The sequence below is a fragment of the Protopterus annectens genome, chromosome 14.part0 (genome assembly GCF_019279795.1).
Source record: "Protopterus annectens isolate FY-2018-M chromosome 14.part0, PAN1.0, whole genome shotgun sequence".
Lineage (NCBI taxonomy): Eukaryota > Metazoa > Chordata > Ceratodontiformes > Protopteridae > Protopterus > Protopterus annectens.
Genome location: NC_056748.1, coordinates 247,260,640 through 247,281,621, shown reverse-complemented (window position 1 = coordinate 247,281,621; position 20,982 = coordinate 247,260,640). Strand labels below are relative to the sequence as shown.

Here is a 20,982-nt window from a genome sequence, read left to right as displayed (position 1 = left end):
TATCAGATTAGCTGGTCATAGTGTGGCAGTAAAAGACGTTTATGATGGAACACATAGTAAATGCATGTAGAGTTGATAAGAATGAAATGTTTCAGTTATGCTGTAGCTGGTGTTTGGTTAAAGCGCCTGAGCTCAAATGTGGCAGTTAACCTGTTCCACTGTCTTCTTCTATCTCAGTTCTCAGCTTCTTCTGATTTCCCCAATTTGCTGCCATTACCACTGTTTTATCTGTACTTAGTTTCATGCCACGTGCCTTCAGTTTTGCATTCTATTCCCCTATCCTTGCTAAAGTTCTTCCTTGGAGTCTGCCTGTAATGCCACATCATCTGCATACAGCAACTTTGTTGATCTGTACACTCCAACCTGTTTGCTAATGTAGTCCATCACCAGTATGAGCAGCAGTGGGCTCAGAGCTGAACCCTTGTGCACACCTACTCACACTGGGAACCCTTCTGTAAGACTGAACAATGTTCATACTTGAGTCATTGAGTCCTTGTAGATAGCCTGTGCTAATTCTACCAATGTTTCTAGGACTTCATACCACAGCAGTACGGCCCAAATCAGCTTTCTTGGGACCTTGTCATATGCCTTCTCCAAGTCTAGGATGGAATGCTCAGTTTGACTCTTTCCTTGTCTCCAGCTTCTTCTCAACTATCTGTTTCACTGCAAACATCAGGTCAGTTGTACTGCATCCTGATCTGAATTTGAACTGCTCATCTCCCACCTTACTTTCTACTATTCTGCGTATCCATTTATCAAATATTCTTTCCAAAACTTACAAGCAGTGTGACAGGAGTTTGATACCTCTGTACTGCCCACAGTTGTGGATGTCCCCTTTGGTCTTGTAGACTGGTATGAGTATGCTTATTCTTCAGACATCTGGGATATGCCTTTCTCTCCACACTGCTATAGGTTCTCTCAGGAGCCATTTCTCCCCTATCTCACCCAGCATCTTTATCATATCTGCTGTAACCTCATCTGAGACTGCTGTTTTCCCTGACTTTATTTTCTTTAGTGCTGTTCTTAATTGTTTTAGGGTGGGCTCCTCATCTTCTTCTGTTGCAGGCAGTGTCTGGGGCAATACAGCTTCTGTGGGGTTTTCTTCATTCAAAAGCTGCTGGAAGTATTCCTTCCATCTGCCTTTGATGTCCTTTGGGCTGGTGAGCAGGTTGTTGCTGACATTCCTTATGAAGGGTGCTTATCTTCTTTAACTTTCTTTGTCTTGCAACCTGATACAGTTTCTTTGCACCACCTACTGAGTTACGTTCCAGAAGCTGGTAGAGTGCCTCTAATGTCCTTTTCTTTACTATTGCAACTCCATTATTAGCTTATTTGTTAGCTGACCAGTATTTCTTCCTAGCCTGGTCTGTCTTTCCTACCCCCCACTTTTTCTTGCAATCCTTTCTTTTGATGGCTTCCTGGACTTCTGCATTCCACCACCAACTTTCCTTATGTACCTTACTTCCATAGCTGGCTCAGTCACATATCTATTCTGTATACCTCACACATGTTGTTTTGAGGTGCTGCCTTTCTTTTTCAGCTCCACCCATTCCTCCTCTTCCTGGGGTGTTAGAGCCCTGAGTAATTCCTTGAACCATTATGCTTTCTCTTCAGTCAACTTCCAGTTCTTCAGCCTGCTCTCTGTTGACCTTAGAGTCTTCTCTGAACATTGGTTGCAGCTGATTGTGGCAACCAGTGGTTTATGCTGTGGGCTGACTGTTTCACTGGGGATGACTTTGCAAATACTGATTCTACACCAGTGCCCTTTCCTTACTTGAGGAAGTCTACCTGAGTTGCCTGTTGGCCACTCTTGTATGCAATCTTGTGATTGTCTCTCTTTCTGAGCCATGTGTTGGCTACTATCAAGCCATTTGCCAGATGGAAGTCTAGAATGCCCTCTCTTTCTTTATTCCTGTTGCCCACACATGTGGACCCAGGCAGCCCTCATATCCTGCTCTGTCTGTCCTGATATGTGCATTCAAGTCAACCATTACAAACACCAATTCATGTTGTCCTGCTTTATCTAGTAGGTCCTGCTACTGCTGTATGAATGCACTCTTTTCTTCACTATCACAACCCTGCTGTGAGGCATAGGTTGATATTATGAATAGTGCCCTATAATTAGATTGGAGTCTGATTGTCATGAGCCTGTCATGGATTCTGATGCTATTGCCTACTGCCTTCTGAAGCCTCTGTCTCACCATAATCCCCACACCATTTCTAGCCTGTCCTCCTCCTGAGAAGTAGACTCTGGATCATATGCCAAATGTCCTTTCTGCACTGCCCTTCTATCTTGTCTCTTGGATACATAAGATGCCCAGCTTCCCCATACTATCATGTCATCCCCTTCCAAGCTGCATTCTGTCAGTGAACCTACACAGAGTGTAATAATTCTTAGTTCATATTTGGCATGTTGATAGATTTTACATCCAACTTTTGCTTGACAGAGCTATCCCGGGTAACCCAGGCTGGACAACTGGACACTGGCTGCCAGTAGCTTATTGTCCCAGGGCTGCTGTGCTTTTATAGTGGGCACACACACTGGCATATTGAGCACTACACCCCTCCTACCACAAGCATGGGTCCCTGGTGTAGGTTGGAGTAGGCCAGGTCCTCAACCCACTTATCACCAACAAATACCCATGCCCCATTTTGGCACCATTAGTCAACATGACCGAATCACCTATTTTACACTATTGACTAGCTAGCCCTGCAATGGTGTTCAGTTTGTGATCTATGATGTTCTTCGTGTTTCACTGTTGCAGTCATCACACTTGAGTTATCTGTCTGCAGGTAGCCCTCAGTCGGCCTGAATACCAGAGTCTTGGGATTTCTACGTCAGATGCTGTCGCTTCTTCCATGATGTCAGGTTGTCAGGGGTATAAAACAGGCAGCCGATGCCATTACATCAGTCTTTCTTGCTGAGAAGGAGCCCGAATCAGAAGCAGTTTGCAAGTGCAGGTCAGCCACTACCTGAAATTTTCATTTTTCGAGTTTCAAACCCAAAGTCTTTTAAAGCTAAGTACCCCGGTGGGGATTCTTTTTTTTTTTGCTCTAACCAATGTCAGGAAAAGTTAACAATTGTCTTGACTGTGGAAAGCAAATACCTCACAGAGCTTTTCATTCTTACTGCATCACCTGTTTAGGCCCAGACCACGATGTCCCTCATTGTAGGTTTTGTGCCTTGTTTAACGCCAGAACCGTTCATCGTCGGGCTATCTTTGTCGCTAAATTCTTTTGCTCTCATTCTCCGTATTCCGAAATGGCTTTGATAAGCCATCTGACTACTGATCTTCCAAATAAAATAAAGATAAAGACAGAGACAGAACGTATAGGTCCAAAACTGCCGATAATGCTTCCATTAAGATAGTCGCTAGTCCGCCAGTACTCAGTGAGGCGCCTTCACAGCCCTTGATGCCAGCTTCTACAGATTTGCAGGCTTCTGCTGAGACTCATTCGGAGTCTGGTATGCTGCGAGATGCTTCTTTGACTATGGAACCTGCGAATGTCTCTACCTTGGATGGGTCCGGAGCCGCTGTGCAGGCACTGGCTTCTGAGGGTGTATTCCGACCTACCAATGCTCGTATTAAACCGACTTCATTTTTAGCTAAAACTATCAAGTTTCTCAGGCCCAGAGTATGCACTATGCCTAGAAAACCGATGACCAAGGCGCATGCTCAAGCTCCCATGCCACAAAAACAAATGCTTAGAATGGCTGAAGACCTTATTACCCTAATTAGGGGAAGCAAGCCTTCCCCTGCTAAAAGACAAATGATTGAGTTTCATTCTGATTCTACTGACCAGAGTCTGATGACTCTGACCCTTCTGATTACCAGGACATACCTTTATCTACCTATGAGGATTCAGATGCGGAGAAATCCATTCCCTCTGCTTCCCCTCCAGAGGAATTTTCTTTTGGTGAAACCTTATATACTTTAAGACAGCATTTCCGTATGGAATGCCAGGACTACCCTCAGTCCAAAAAGAGACTCAGAGAATTTTTAGAGTTGCGTCAGCACAGGCTTCTAGCTATACCCCCTGTCCTGGATATTGTAGATGATGTCTTCATGGAATCCAGTCTTACTCCAGACACTTTACCACTGGCCCCTAGAAAACCTGACAGGTACTACAGAGTACCTGATTCTCACAAATTACTCTTTAAGAATCCTACAAGACCATTTCCCAGGGACCTAAAGGCATTAAGGCTACTACAGCCAAAAACCCTACCCTTTCAGACAGGGATTCCAGAGCTTTAGACAGATGGGGTAAGAAGGTATATACCTATGCAACTCTTGCCATCAGGGCATTGAATTGCCAATTTCACATGTTGAAGTACCAGCAACATATTATGGAATTAATCAAACAAAAAATGGCATTACTTCCAGATGGTGCAGAAAATAAAGAGTTATAAGAATTATTGCATTCTGCAAACAAAGTTGGTAGGTATACTTTGCAGTGCGGCTTTGATGCCCTAGAAGCATCTTGCAGAGCTGCAGTCACATGGCCTGCACTGAGAAGGCATGCTTGGCTGAAGGAACAAACCTTGCCATATCATGTCAAATCAAAATTACTAGATGCTCCTTTAAATCAGGACCATTTGTTTGGTACCAAAGCAGAAGTAGTTCTTAAAAAGATGGAAGAAAAAGCTAAATCTATGCAAACTGTTAAAGAATTCTTACAAGTGCAGCCACCTAGATTCAGTAGGCATTGGCCTTCTAAAAACTGGTCCTTTCCAGCTCCTTCCAGGCCTTCTCAGTCCAAACCCAGGCAAAACAGGCCACCCAGACTACAGTGGATGGAGTGCTCCCACCTCAAAAACAGGGAGTGGTAAGCCGCCCCCTTATGGAAAAAGTTCACAATAGCTTCTCAATTATCCTTCCCAGCCCTGCCCAATTACTTGTGCCCCTAGGAGGAAAACTTGCCCTTCATGCAAAAAACTGGATGTCTATTGCTCAGAACCGGTGGGTCCTAAACATTATATCCCAGGGGTACAGATCCTACTTCCACTCACTGCCAACTCCAAGCAGGTTTCCAGACCTTCCTCCAAACCAGTGGGCAGAGGCTCAAAAGCAGGTGCTTTCCCTGCTCAATATCAGAGCTATTCAACCTGTTCCCAAAGAACAAAGGGGCCAAGGTTTCTACTCCAGACTTTTCCTGGTGCCCAGAAAAGAGGGCTCTTGGTGCCCAATCCTGGATCTGTCAATCCTCAACACCTTTCTGGTGGTCCCAAAATTCAAGATGCTTACCCTGCAACAACTTCTCCCTATGCTAGCTAAGGATGCCTGGTTAGTCACTCTAGACTTAAAAGAAGCTTATCTGCACATCCCCATAAGGGAGTCATGCAGGAAATATCTATGCTTCTGTACTTCCCTTTGGATTATCTACTGCACCCAGAGTATTTACAAAGTGCCTGGCTCCAGCCATTACATATTGTAGGCAGAGAAATATCCAAATTTTCCCATACTTGGATGATTGCCTGATTCAGGCGGACAGTCAGGAATTACTAGTTTAGCACCTGGCATTTGTAAAAAGCCTTCTCACTTCATTGGCGTATACCATCAATGAAAAGAAATCACAACTCGGGCCCAGTCAAAAGATTGTATTCCTGGGAGCAAGCTTGGATACAACTTCCCAGATGGCATTTCTCACTCCAGAAAAACAGGTCTATCTGACCAACTACTTCAAACAACTGGCCACCAGAACCCAGCGATCTGCAAGGAAAATACTGCAAGCTCTAGGGTTCATGGCCTCATGTATTCTGCTAATTCCATATTCAAGACTGCATATGAGGAAACGTCAATGGTATTTAAAAAGTCTTTGGTGCCAACATTCTCAGGACCTGGAAACAATCATTCCTTGTCTAAGGGCAGAGTTCCTTTGGTGGGTAGAAGCATGCAACCACAACAAGGGACTGCCTTTCACTCACTGCCCCGCCACCCAAACCCTGACTACAGATGCATCGGACTATGTATGGGGAGTTCACATGGCAGGCAAATGCATTCAGGGACACTGAAGCCAAGGCCAAATTGTCTTGCACATCAATAAAAAGAGATGATAGCTGTACAGAATGCTCTGACAGCCTTCAAAAACCTAATTCTTCCAAGACAGCTGCTGATAAAAACAGACAACACCACAGTTATGTGGTACATAAACAAGCAGGGGGGGGGGACCCATTCTTACCCACTCTGCAGGTTAGCCATGACCCTGTGGAACACAGCCTTGAGCAACCAAGTGCATCTAAAAGCTCAATTCCTGTCAGGCAAACACAATTCACTGGCAGACGACTTAAGCAGAAATTTCATAGACCCACACAAGTGGAAATTGGAGCTCAGCACCTTCAAACTTCTAATCCACAGGTGGGGGACACCGGAGGTGGATCTCTTTTCCTCCCCCGAGAATCACCAGTTGAGCAAATTCTGCACCAGAAACCCTCACAGCAGGGCCTGGAAGGTGGATGCCCTGTCCTTCCAATGGGAAGCCTCTCAATTTATGCCTTTCCCCCTCTGCCCCTCCTCTCAAAAGTACTACTCAAGATCAAACAGGATAGGCCAAGGGCAATTCTTATTGCCCCAGACTGGCCACGCCAGCACTGGTACCCACTCTTACACAGTGTGACAACAGTGCCACCCTGGCAACTTCACCAGACTCCTACCCTGCTCTCTCAGCAGGAGAGACATATTTTGCATCCACAGTTGCAAACCCTAAACCTTGCAGTCTGGCTTATCCCCTGAATACACCACCAGCAACCCTCAGCAAACAGGTGCTGGATGTCATTCTTGAAGCCAGAAGGCCTAGTACTAGGAAATCCTATGCTGAAAAGTGGAAAAGATATTGTTCTTGGAATAAGTCTCAATGGAAAGGACACAGCAGTGCCCTCCTTACCTCTAATTCTGGATTACCTAGCAGAGCTACTCCATACAGGCCTATCCTTCTCCTCCATTAAGATTCATGCCTCTGCCATCTCAGCTCATTATATTACCGAGCCACCACTTATTTCTCACCCTCTCATCAAACAGTTCCTGAGAGGGGCCAACAACTTAAGGCCCCCTAGGAGAGCACCCACCCCTGCCTGGGACCTTAACTTTGTATTGGAAAAGCTCACACTTCCCCCTTTTGAACTTGCTGCTTCAGCAGAGTTAAAGTTCCTCTCTTGGAAAAAAGCCTTGCTTTTAGCCATAACATCAGCAAGAAGAGTGTCAGAGTTACAGGTGCTTATGGCTGTAGAACCCTTCATTATTTTCCATGCTGACAGGGTTTCCCTCAGGACTAACCTGCCCTTTATGCCTAAGGTGGTGTCCAGTGTGGCTCTAAACCAATCCATCCATTTGCCAATCTTCTTCCCTAATCCTCAGAATAAAGGGGAAAGGATCCTGCGCTCATTGGATGTGCACAGACAGCTCAGGTTCTACCCTGACATGACTAAACCTTTCAGAAAATCTGACCAGCTGCTAGTCAGCTTTGCTACAGGGACAGAGGGCAAGACCATTTCAAAACAAACTATTTCCAAATGGATAGCACACTGCATCCATTTCTGCTACAAGCACCATGGAAACCTACTCCACAGGGGATCAGACCACATTCCACTAGGGCTACTTCCACCTCTACAGCATTTCTCAGGGGAGTCCCTACCAGGGACATTCTGGAAGCTGCAACCTGGAGTTCTGTGCACACCTTCACCAAGCATTACCACTTAACTATTTTTTCTAAATCCAGAGCTGGATTTGCTACAGCAGTCTTACAAAGCCTGCTAACCAGCCCCAGCACTTCTTGACTGCCTCCACCCTTCTTCAACTTTGGGAATCAACCTAAGTGTGGTGACTGCAACAGTGAAACATGAAGAACATAGTACAGTTGTGTACACTTACCATAAATGTAGATGTTCGAGTGTATTCACTGTTGCAGTCCTGGCTTCCCTCCCTCCAGCCCCCTGGATTACTCTATCCTTTCTACCCCTCCGCTCTATGGCTATTTTTTAATGGCAGTGGTATTTACTTTTTACTGGTGGTGTTCCACACCATATACTAGCTTCCCATTTGGGGATTTGGGGGCTCCTGACATCTGGGGCAAGAAAAACTGATGAAATGGTGTCAGCTACCTGTTTTATACCCCTGATGACCTGACAGCATGGAAGAAGCGACAGCATCCGATGCAGAAATCCCAAGACTCTGGTGTTCAGGCCGACTGATGGCTACCTGCAGGCAGATAACCCAAGTGTGATGACTGCAACAGTGAATACACTAGAACATCTACATTTATGGTAAGTGTACACAACTGTACTTTCTCCTATCTTGAAGATACTGTGCACTGCAGTAAATGTCTAAAGCGGTTGGTCTGTACAGGTTATTATTACTAGGCTGACTGTCCTTGTGGGCCATTTTAAGCCTAGCTAATCACCCCATGTGAGAATCAAACCCTGCACATTGTGTCTGTAAGGTAAACACCTTAACTATTATGCTAACCTTTAGGCTAACCTACCACCCCTATATGTAAAGCCTGTGTTACTGCCTACAGCTCCATTCATTGGTGAGTTTAAGATGAAAACACTCAGCATGGTTTTTGGAAGTGGGAAGAACCCCCACAGAGACACAGGAAGAACATGCAAACTCCAAACAGGCATTGGCCGGAGGTCAGGATTGAACCTTGTGCTTGGGAGGTGAAAACCTTAACCATTATGCCATCTGGCCTTTTTTACTGAACTACCCATAAATAAAAATATATCTGATGGGTGACTTCATGTATTCACTGATCAACAAGGACCTGTACCATAATGTTTGGGTGTGCCCAAGATTCTTATACTTAGTAAATGCTAACTTCCTTGAACAAATAGGGAACCATCCCACTAGGAGTCAGATCTTCTTGAACTTCATAGGTTCATAGGTTGGTACTAGGCTATCAGCCCAAGGACCTATACAAGCCTAGCCATAACAATTCCCTGGCTATTTCTTCCCACACCATTTACTTCCCTAGACCCCTGTCTAGCAGGGCAACTGACATGATCCCCGGGGTGAATTTCCTTTCTCCCATCTAATCGTCAAGGTTCCTTTTGAAGAGGGCCAAAGAGGCACTCTGCTTGACATGTATGGGCAATCTATTCCAGAGTCTGGGGAGTCTCTGGGTCAGGAACCTATCCTTCCATCATGTTTTGTTTATTGTGATGACAAGGTTTAGATCCCTGGAGTGTGTGGCTCTGAGGGATTGGGATTTCTTTAAATGTAGCATGTCCAACAGCTCTGGGTTTGACATGGCCTCGTATGTTAAGCAGAGATCATCTCTGAGTAGATGATATGCGACAGAGTATAGCTGGAGTTTTTTAAGGCGGTCAGCGTAGGGCATCTGCTTTAGGCCTGTGATTCTTTTAGTGCGGTATTTCTGTGGCCTTTCCAGTTGTTGCAGATGTCTTGAGAGGTACATACCAAATTGGGCATTGTATTCTATAATAGGTCTAATGAGGGATGAGTACAGTGGGACAATTACCTCCTTTTTTCTGGATGAAAAGCCCTTAGTGATGAGGTGTACCACATAGAAGGATTTCCTGACTGTTGTGGTGATGTGGTTATCGAAGGTGAGACCACTGTCCGCTTGTGTCCCTAAGTCTCTTATCACACTTTCGGTGTTTAGTGTACTGTCACCTATATGGTAATTCACGGGTACATGTTTTTTCCCAAAGGGGATAACTATACATTTCTTGGCATTGAGCTTGAGCCCATGGCTCTGGCACCAAGCATCTGTTTCTGTAAGGCCCTTTTGTAGAGTATCCACATCATTTGGGGATTCAATAATGGCCCACAGTTTGCAGTCATCTGCAAACTTTGTTAGCCAGAGTCCCTTAGTGTTGGCCTGTACTTCAGAGAAGTAGATGCCAAACAAGAGCGGTCCTAGGACTGAACCCTGAGGTACTCCATTTGTCACTTGTCTGGAGCTGGATTTGGAGTCGGCTACTTTTACACTGTGGGTTCTATCAGTAAGCCAGTTAGCAACCCATTGGGTGATGTAGGGATTAATGCCCAGCTTAGTAAGTTTATCTATGATTCTGTAGTGGGGGATGGTGTCAAAGGCCTTGCTAAGGTCTAGATAGGCTGTGTGGACAACCTTACCCTTGTCCATGGCTCTGGAGACGGATTCGAAGTCGTCAATCAGGTCAGGAGACAAGATCGGCCCTTCACGAACCCAAACTGCATGGGTCCAGTGTTTGAAGGTTGCCAATGTCTTTGTTTATAAGTTCCATGATAATACGCTCCATGGCCTTGCAGATAAGGCTCGTCAGACTGATGGGATAGTAGTTTCTGGGATCCAAGGTGGATCCCCCCTTATGGAGTGGGATAACTGTAGCTATACGCCACTCAGTGGGCACGAAACCTGAGGTGAGGCTATGATTAAACATGGCACTTAGGTGAGGTGCCAGTTCATATTGTAGTTCATGTAGTACACAGCCCTGGAACTTATCCTCTCTAACATTGCACTTACTTGCATCACTTTTATAGTATCTTCATCTCTGGTCAAATCTGACCACGTATCAGTAATCTTCTCTCAGGGTATTTAAATCCATTAGCAAACACACCTGAATTTAAAGACTTTAAAAAGGCAAATCTGTTAAAACTACAATATGTGCTCTCAAAATTAAACTGCAAGATTTCAAGCTCATATGTAGCCTTAACTATTACTTATCCAATGAAATTTACTCCCATCTAACAAACAGCATAAACCAAACCAGAACCAAATATACTAGACAGCATATTAATAAGCCACCCAATTGGAATACCAGCATTATTAAGGTCTATAGTAAAAGAAAAAATAATTAAGGTTTACAGTAACTCAAAATCTACCCAGATTAAATACTTTGTCAGAAAGATCAGCAAAAGTCTGTAATTCAAAGTAGAACAGGAATTAAAATTAATACTTGAAGCCAGGGTTAATCATAAATCCTTCTTTTATTATATCAGGTGATTACAAAATAATACACCACCATGCTCTGAATTAATACATAATGGTATTACTCACACTGACATTAAAGATATGCATGTACACGTATTGTATACAGTGTATGCAGTCTTTATTAAATTATATAATTGTATTGTTCACTATCTTTGTACTAGTTGTATTAGCTAGTGTTGCACTACTGAAATCTTGAAAAAACAGGTCTATATCATATTGTCGACAGCTCACAATGTCGACTCTGAATTGTTCAACACCAAAATGTCGAACTACTAAAATAGCGAATGGCCAACTACCCAATTTCTTTCCAATGGAAAGAAATCGGTTTCCCTGAATGTAGTGCAGTCTCGGAGTTAGAATATTTAGTTATGGGGGGTGTGGGGGGCAAATATATTTGTTTATGTGTGCCGTTGGTGTTTGGCCAACCGATTTCTTTCCATTGGAAAGAAATCGGTTACATGGCCGTTCGCTATTTTTGTAGTTCGACATTTTGGTGTTGAACAATTCAGAGTTGACATTGTGAGCTGTTGACAATATAATATAGACTCGAAAAAACAGTGGGAACTATTGAATCATTTATATAATACTGATACTGTTATATATTGTATTATTTTAATCCAGCTTTTCTTATATGTACTGAAAGCTTTTTATTGCTGTTTACTTTTCTTTTGTTCAGACTGAGCCCGGGTGATGTCTGAAATGGGTCAGTAGACTAATCCACCTAACTGGTTAACAGGCTGCAATCTGTCAGTCACTCAATCAAACAAACATTAAATAAATAAATATATTGCCAATACATTTGCAGAATAATTTAGTGCTAACTTCACACTAGTAACAATCATTGAAGTTTCACAAATTACTAAGTCTTTTCCTTGCCTTACAGATTATGAAACATGTCCTATCTATACTCCCTAAAGCTAAATATACCACATCTATGGGCCCTGACAATATATCTGACTGCTTAACCTACAGCACTGAACACACCCTGTCTGAATCCCTCCTAAAACTGTTCAACTTAAGCTCAGCCATAGGGTATGTTCCTGAGTAATGAAAAATAGCTAATGTTATGCCACTTCATAAAAGGAACCCTGCTTCAGATCTTGCGAACTAAAGACCCATCAGCCTAATAAGCCTAATTTGCAATGCCACGGAGTGTATTATTTCTGATTTCATAACCTCCAGTATGAACAATCCTACTGCTCTACACCCAAAGGAATATGGTTGTCAAGGGGAGATAAAGTCTACTTAGTTCAGTAAACATATCTAAAAAAGTGACTGATGCTGCAGATAGCAGCCATGCAGTTCATACAGCATATCTGGAACCAGTCAAGGTCTGACATTATTCCTCATGCTAATTGTAAGTAAACTCAAAGGCCTAAATGTCGACCCTTTTGTTATAAGGTAGATAGCAAACTGGCTGACTGATAGAACCCATGTAGTTAAAATAGCATGTGTTATAACAGAAAGCAAAAATGGTGACTAGTGGCATACCACAGGGCTCAGCTTTGCAAACCACTAACCCAGACATAGGGCTAATTAAATTTGTAGATGACTGCAAGATGAGTGTTGCTATTAGTTCAGCATCTATTTCCATGTTACTAAAGGAAGGGATAAACCATACAGATTGATGTATTAGAACATGGCTTAAATGAAATGCAGTGAAGTATAGCATGCCACCTTTTTTAAACAAATTTTGACAGCAGCTTACAGTATAGACAACACACCACTCCAGACTGATATGATGGCTATATATTTAAGCACCTTTGTAGGCAGGTCTCTGTCGTTTGATCACCATGTGGCAACAATAGCCAGGAAATCCTTCTGTCTAGTCCAGTTAATCACTAAAGGTATGTCTTTCAAGTTAAAAGAAGTTATCATTCCTTTATACTTAGCCCTGATCAAACCAGTTATAGAATGTAATGCCTGTTTTAGCATGCATGTGTGTTTGGATACATGCATAGATGCATGTGAATTTTAGCATGCATGCAAATACATCATGCAGCTAGACCCCACAGGTTCCTAACTCCAAAGATCACCAGACTAAATATTTTCAGCTACCAAGAAAGACTTGAAGCTCTATTCTTATACTCTGTCTCTTATAGACTCTTGCAAGGTGCTTTATTTATAGTGTTCTGTGCTAAGGACCTATTTTTCCTTGATTTCCTATGACTCCACAAAACACATGGCTTCGCATTCAGATTGAAGACTTGACTTCCCATTGACACAGTAGATGAACAGATTCATTAATCAGTGCATCTTCATTTCTCAAGTAATCCCCTGTTAAACAAAACAGAGTGATACCCTCACTTCATTAATAAAACTTTGATGAATGGATGGGCACCTGTAAATTCACCCCAAACCTGACTTGTTCTGCTCTCTTAGATATGGATAAGTGTGGGTATTATAAAGGTAATTATGGTCCATGGACTGATTCTGCCTTGTAAACTTTATGAACTGTGATCTATGAGAAGCATGAAGTTGCAAAAGAATATAAGAAATCATACAAACTTTAAAATCAACTGCTGAGCTTGAGGGAGTCAGCATTACTGCATTTGGTTTGCTTGATTACAACCATGCAGTGCATAACAAGTACTGGCAACAGAGGCTGTAGTTCTGTAGATTAAATCAATTATTTTTTTCAATCTTTGGTCTGCTAAAATACAACAGTATTAAGAAGGAAAACACTTAAACCTAATCACAAGGCAGCTCAATCCTGCTGCTTCTGATGTACGTATATAATATTCAAATGCAAATAGATGTAATACCTGTTTTACAGTCATTTGGGTACTTGGTATTGCTATCAGTTCCTTCAAAAGGTTTAACTTCCCTGGTGATGACTTTCCACAACTCAGAAGGGTTACCATTGGAAGTGGCATAGTCAGTTCTAATGGCATCTGTTGAAGAAAACCAACATAAAGTATTGCATTTAGTTATTTTAAAAACATTGACAGCACAAAAATACAATCTACATTTTTATTGTCATCTCTTTACCTCTTGATATTTTAACATGGCAATGTATATGTATAAAGGGATTTTCTTGAGCTTTGCCCCAGCCTTGGCTACTGCCAATGAAGTGGCACCTATGGCCATGCTACCCTTGTAGATATGTTCAGGCGGCTCAGCTGGAGGGACTGGTTTCTCAGAAGTAGCACTTTTCTTAGCTACAGAAAAAATAAGCATATGATTTTTGGGGTATAAAAGAAATGCAAACATATTTATTTTCTTCATCACAAAAAAATGAAGTAAACAGATTAAAGTTTTAAAACATTCAGCACTGATGTCTTATTTGAAAGCTTACTTAAATGGGCCTTCAACAGATATTGTACATTTATTTTCTTATGGAAGTAAACAGCATACCTTAGCAAATACATATTGCTGTATTTAAACATTCACATACCCGATCCTTATCTATAAGAGGGTTGTCACAAAAAAAACACAATAATTACTATTAAGAACAACAAACTGCTAGTGTTCTCATTTTGTTACTTACTTCTAAGTCATGCCATCTCAATTGAGCTAAAGCAAAAGCAAATATAAGAAATATTACATGTAGAATGCTATGTGCTTAGCCTTATGCTCTACATGTAATCTCAAGTCTGTGAGCTAAATGTACACTTTTACTCCTTTTTTTTCTTTTACTTTTTTACTCCCTTCCACTAAAATGGTGGCAACATGCTACTCATATATTCAGTTTTAACAATTTATTCAGCCGAACTGGTATTGTAAAACAAATAGAAGGAACAAGCTTCATTTCAGCATGTGAATGAAAAATGAAATAGTTTTTTTACCTGAGGTAATTTCTTACTAGAATACAGAACAGATCCTTGTCTGACTTTGTTCTTTACAACAGCTTTCCAGTATTCAAAAGCAAAGGTTAACAAAGTACCTTGTCATGAGTTTTTCTGCAACCATAAAATACAATCCAGAGGTAGTATTTAACAATTTCATTTCTTTTCCATGCTTGTAAAGGGGACTAGGTTGAGTAATGTTTCATAGCAGAAAACATTTTCCAAAACTCAGTGAATCCACAAAATAGCTCATCTGCTTAACAGCAGTGAATAGTCTTTCAGGTACACACAGAATTTACAAAATGGCAGCTTCTTTGACCCCGCAGTTTAGCAGTAGTTTTTACTTTTTTACTTTTTTTTTAACCAGAGTTTACACAGTCTCTGCTCTACTCAAGGATACAGAGAATCTATTTGATCTGAAGTAGTTTACTTCATTTGGTCTTCAACCTGTGGGTTACGGATCTGTATCGGATCCGAGCCGGCAACTTTTACTAGCATCAGCTCCGAGCTCCAAACTCCTCCCCTTACCCATAATGCACCTCAACTGCCTTCCATCTCCAGATCTTGTTTGCTGCAAATTGCTTCAGCATTGTGTCTTCTGAGCTCCAAATAGTCAGTGGGCTTAAAACCTTTTGTGAGTAAATAATTTTTCTAAATTTCTCTCAGTTAGTGTTAGTATAGGTCCCCTTTCTCCTCCCCTCACTTGGTGCATCAAGTGTTAGTGTTTTTAAGTTAGAGTAGTTTGTTCTGTGGTGTACATAGTAGCTTCCCCTCTCCCCTCAGTGTTTTCTGTAGACGAGTTTGGTGAGTGGGTGTGTGTTTGTCAATTAGAAAGAACTTGCCTGTCATTTTTCTAAGGCTATCTTTCTAGTATTAAGATGGCTGAAAAGCTTGTTTTCAAGCACTGCACAGTGTGTGGCCATGGGCATGGCCCACCTGAGTGTGGACTGTAGTATTTGTGTGGGCTTCAACCCCCACGTCCTAAAGGATTGGAAGGCCAAGCTGGCCCTCAAAAGTCTTCTTTCTCCTTCCGACTCTGTTTCTTCGTCTCCATCTTTGGACATAGTGGCTACTTTGGCCGCCTCTCCCTCCTCTCTTCCTCTGGCTTCTCCTCCCTTCCAGGCTGGGACTCAAACTCCTGTACCAAAGCCTGTGGTAGCAGAGCAGAAGAGAGGTAGAGAGAGGGAGAGAGAGTCGAAGACGAGGGAAAAGAAGAAGAGGTACCTGGACCTTGCTTCTCCGAGTAAGATGACATGGAGCAGTGAGTCCCCTTGGCTCCAATCTCCGAGGTTCTCCCCAGAGCTGGAGGAGACACGTCCAGCCTCTTGGGCCTTGGTGCCCCGACCGCCAGGTTGGAGCCTGTGTCCTCACCACAGTCCACCTACTCCTTGTCAGATATGGATCTGGATAAGATGATGAGGTGATTTATCCATACACAGATCCAGATGGGGGTCTTGCCAGCCCCTCCCCCCTGGAGGGGGGAGCTCACTTCCTTTCTTTCAACCCATTTCTCCTTCTCCGATCCGAACTTCGGGTTCGGAGCACTCAGATCCACGGTTGGCTTTGGCCAGGGGGTCAGCGCCGACGCTACCTGCTTCCTCGACGCCAACAGCTGCCTGGAGCATTTCGGATCTGACCAGCTCGGATCTGAGCTGCTCTCGGAGCTGGAGTTTGGGTGTCAGATCCGAGGGAGTGGAACCTTTTTCATCGGCTTCAACTTTGTTGGGTCAGGTTCCCTCCCTCAGAGCTCTGTTCTCCTCAGGCCCAGCTCCGATTCTCACATTGGAATCAGGGAGACTGACCTCCTTATTGGTTTCTCAGGAGGTTTGCTCTCCTTTGGCATTCAACGTGGTAGAAAGGGTTTTCCCCATCAGATTGAGACCCCTGACTGTCCCCTCGGACTCCTCCCACACCCCCTCAGCTCTGTCTATGGTCCCCATCATTTTATCAGAGGGACAGCCCATGCTCGAAGAGCCCCAAATGCTTCCCCCGAGGAACAAATGGCTTGTGAGTGCCCCTCCCCCAGAGAGCCCCACTGGAGATGTGCCTCACAACCATACTTGCAAAAGGAGGCACTTGGACTCCCCTGGGTCCCTCACCAAGGACATGGACTTAGATGATGGAGAGGGTTCCCCAAGGTCACCTCCCGAGGATGTCTCCTTTAGAGACATCATGGAGATCCTGCGCCAGTGGGGAGGTTGGTCTCTCCCCAAACCTTCTTCTGATGAGTCTGTTTTCCTGGAGGCTTTCGGCATGGGCCCATCTATTTCCTGGGTGTCCCCTCCCATGGATCCTTTGATGGATCTGGTCACCTTGTGGGCATGGAAGGAACTGGCCACCATGGAACCTATCCCAAAGCAACCTGACAAAATCCTAAGCCCCCCCCATAGATAGGCTATCTTGGAATAAGGGGCTTCTCCATGGATGCCATGGAGGTAGCAGCAGCCACTAAGAAGGAACTTGCGCAGGAGAGTTTCTCGGTCCACCCTCCTGACTGAGAGTCGTGGATAATGGACTGCCTAGGGAAGTGGGTGTACGCTTCAGCTACCTTTTCGATTAGGGTGCTGAACTACTTGGCCCATGTCAAAAGACTCCAACACGACATAGTAAAGGAGCTGGAGGAGTCTTCCCCCAAGTCCATGTCGCAGGAGGACAAGGCTTCGTTCTCCACGAGGATGGCCACTTTAAAAGCAGTATCTAACACGGCCATGCGACTCCTCTCCCGTGCTATGGAAGGAGTGGCTAGGGCAGCTGGGTCCGGTGTGTCCATGAGGCATAACGCCTGGCTCAGGTTATGTTAATTTTCTGAACACTTTAAGGCGTCATTTGCCAATGCCCCTTATGATGGCTCTACACTCTTCGGTAAGACCGTCAAGGAGACATTAGTCCAGAGTGAGAAGGACGGGAAGACACTGTCTGCCATCGGGATCCACTTCTTTAACACACAAAGGTCCTTTTCCCAGAACCAGAGAGGGCAAAAGAAGATGTGGTTCCAGAAGTCACAGTGTTCCCGGGACACTCAGGGCTCTTTTTCCCCCAGAGGCAGAGGGGGACAGAATGGACACCAGCCCAGAGGCAGAGGGGGGGGTCTGTGGAATGTCGGGGCTCAAGAACCTTTCTCAGACAGAACCGGACAGCAACCCTGAGGGGTTGCCTGACTACTCTACTATGGAGGCAGTCGGGGGACGATTGTCCTTGCACCCAGTGGCATGGGAGTCCATAACAATGGACCGCTGGGTGCTTCAAATCATATCCAGTGGATACTCTCTCCCCTTCATGGGTTCCCCCATATCTTCCAGACACCTCCCGTATGTACCACCCATGCAAAGGGAGGCAGCAGCACAGGAAATTTCCAAGCTGCTAGAAAAACAAGCCATCGAAACCGTCCCCCCAGATCAGTCTGGATTGAGCTTCTACTCCAGGTTCTTTTTGGTGCCAAAGAAAATGGGGGACTTAAGGCCCATTCTGGACCTCTCTACCCTGAACCTGTCAGTTACCAAAGAGAAGTTGTGGATGGTCATACTATAGTCTATCATTCCGTACCTGAAAGAGAGACTGGATGTGCTTGTTAGAGCTCCAGGATGTTTACTATCACATAAAAATGCACAGAAGCTCCAGGAGGTTCCTCCGCTTCTGGCTAGGAGTCAATCATTACCAATTTTGAGCCCTACCCTTTGGTCTCACCACAGCTCCTAGGGTGTTTACTAAAGTGATGGCGGTGGTAGTGGCTCACCTGAGGCTTCAGGGGATTCAGATTTATCCATACCTGGATGATTGGCTCCTCACTGCTCCCACCAGGCATCTACTTTCCCAAACCAGGGATTATTTCCTGACTCTTGCCCTGCTTTTGAGGATCACAATCAACACATCCAAATCTCTCCTAGATCCTGTACAGGTGATAGACTACATTGGTGCCAGGATAGATACCCTTCAGTGCAAAATATTCCTGACCACGGAGAGAGTTCAAAACCTGAGGATGCATGTCTGCCTGATCTCCCGTTCTCATCTTCCAATGGTGGAATTGGTGTTGAGGGCCCTAGGCTTGATCGCGGCAACCATAACTCTTCTCCTGTGTGCTCGGTTACACATGAGAATTCTACAGTGGACTCTAGCTGTACAATGGTCCCTGTTGGAACTGCCATTGACATATCCAATTCAACTCAGTTGAGTTTGTCGGTTGTCCCTCATATGGTGGATTAGCTCTCCGGACATTTTGGAGGGACGACCCATTGCTCCAGCCCCGGCCCACCACAGTGACCACGGATGCCTCCCAACTTGGGTGGGAGGGGGGCATTGTTTGGGCAGGGCAGTCCAAGGCCTGTGGTCCCCCATAGAGACCAGCTTGCATATAAATGTCCTAGAGATGAGGGCGATCCTTCTAGCATTGCAGGCCCTTCATGCCTTTCTTCCTCTGGGGACAATTGCTCTTCAGTCAGACAACATGTCAGTGGTCTGGTATATCAACAAACAGGGAAGGACCAGATATTACCCCCTTTGTTGCGAGACCTTGAGTGTATGGGAATGGGCGATCTCCACTGGTTGCTTTCTCATCAAAATGCACATTCTGGGACGGTCCAACATCCTAGCGGACAGGCTAAGTCAGACCATTATGACGCCTGACGAATGATCTCTGAATTTGTCAGTAGTGGAACAGATCTTCAGCGAGTGAGGTCAGCCTTGCTGCAATCTCTTTGCATCTCCTTCCAATGTGAAGTGCAGCAAGTTTTTCACTCTGAACTACCTGCCGGAGGAGTCCCCCAGAGACTCTCTAGTTCATGGTTGGCTTCCCACTCTTCTGTATGCTTACCTACCAATACCTCTTATTCTGAGGTTTCTACAGAAAGATCGTTGACTGGGGAGCAAAGTGATCCTCATTGCCCCATTCTGGCCTCACCAGGTATGGTTTCCCTTCTTTTGGTCTCACCTTCTGGCTCCACCTTGGATCCTAGATCCCATTCAGGATTTAATTTCACACCCTTCGGTGGTCGCTCATCTGAGTCTGGACAGCCTGAAGCTCACAGCTTGGCTGCTCCAGTTCCCGTGATTGCTAGGACTCCCGGACTTTCCTCAGTTAAATCTATTTTGGTAGCTGCTCATAAGTCTTCGACCAGGAAGGTTTATCGCAGGAAGTGGAAACATTTTTCTTTCTGGGCTTCTCAAAGGAGTTTAGACCCTTTCACGGCTCCTATTTCCACCATTCTTGATTTTTTAGCTGATATTTTTTAACATGGAGCTAGTTCTTCTACTGTCAAAGTTCAGTTGGCTGCCATTTCTCATTTTCATGTGGGCAAGAATTCTGCCTCGTTAGCCTCTTCCAGACTGTGTAAAGCCTTTATCAAAGGCACCTTTTTGTTACACCCCCCCTGGTCAAAGATCCTGTTCCCCCGTGGGACCTTACTATGGTTCTTTAAGCTTTGGTAGCTCCGTCTTTCGAGCCTGCCACAACTGCAGATCTGAAAATTGTATCTTGGAAAACAGCTTTTCTGGTGGCTATTACCTCTGAAAAAAAGGTTTCAGAATTACAGGCCTTGTCCATCAAAATTCCTTACATGATTTCTTACAAAGATAGGGTTTCCCTTCAAACCAATCCATCCTTTCTTCATAAAGTAGCATCACCAGCCAATATCAATCAGACCATCAATTTGCCTGTGTTTTTTCCTAATTTTACTAACAAAATGGAATACAAACTCCACATGTTGGATGTTCATAGACAGTTATGATTCTATTTACACAGGACAAAAAAAGTCCACAAATTTGATCAATTGTTTGTATCCTTCTATAAACCCTTTTTGGGGAAACCTATCTCCAAGGTCACTATAGCTAGATGGATTTCTTCATGCATCCTGCAGGTCTATAAGGACAGAGGCATGTCTCCTCCAGGACAGGTGAAAGCTCATTCCACTAGGTCCATGGCTACGTCTGCAGCTTTTTGGTCTAGAGTGTCTTTGAATCATATTTGTTCTGCATCTACTTGGTCCTCATGTTATACGTTTATTTCTCATTACAAATTGGATTTGACTTCCAGAAGGAGAGCATCCTATAGTTCCATGGTGCGCCGGAATATCCTTCCATGAGGGCCTCCCAGGAGTTTTAGTATCTGGGGACTCTGTCCCACAGGTTGAAGACCAAATTAAGTAAACTATTTCAGATAAAGAAGTTATGTACTCACCATAACATTCCATTTGAGTAGTCGTACTTCATTTGTCTTCAACCGTCTCTCCCTCCTTCCCCCGGACCTTGGCGAATGATCAGCCTATGGGCT

General features: G+C 44.2%; 1 protein-coding gene across 1 annotated transcript in view; it reads right to left on the bottom strand.

Moving 5' to 3' along the window:
- The window catches only part of ENO4 (enolase 4), a 1,153,105-nt gene that overhangs the window by 604,160 nt on the left and 527,963 nt on the right, over positions 1–20,982 (bottom strand). Inside the window, exons 5-6 of the mRNA XM_044055968.1 lie at positions 13,924–14,093; positions 13,698–13,826 (exon numbers count right to left, since the gene is read on the bottom strand). Coding sequence (XP_043911903.1) covers positions 13,698–13,826; positions 13,924–14,093 — 299 coding nt within the window. The remainder of the gene's footprint in view (positions 1–13,697; positions 13,827–13,923; positions 14,094–20,982) is intronic.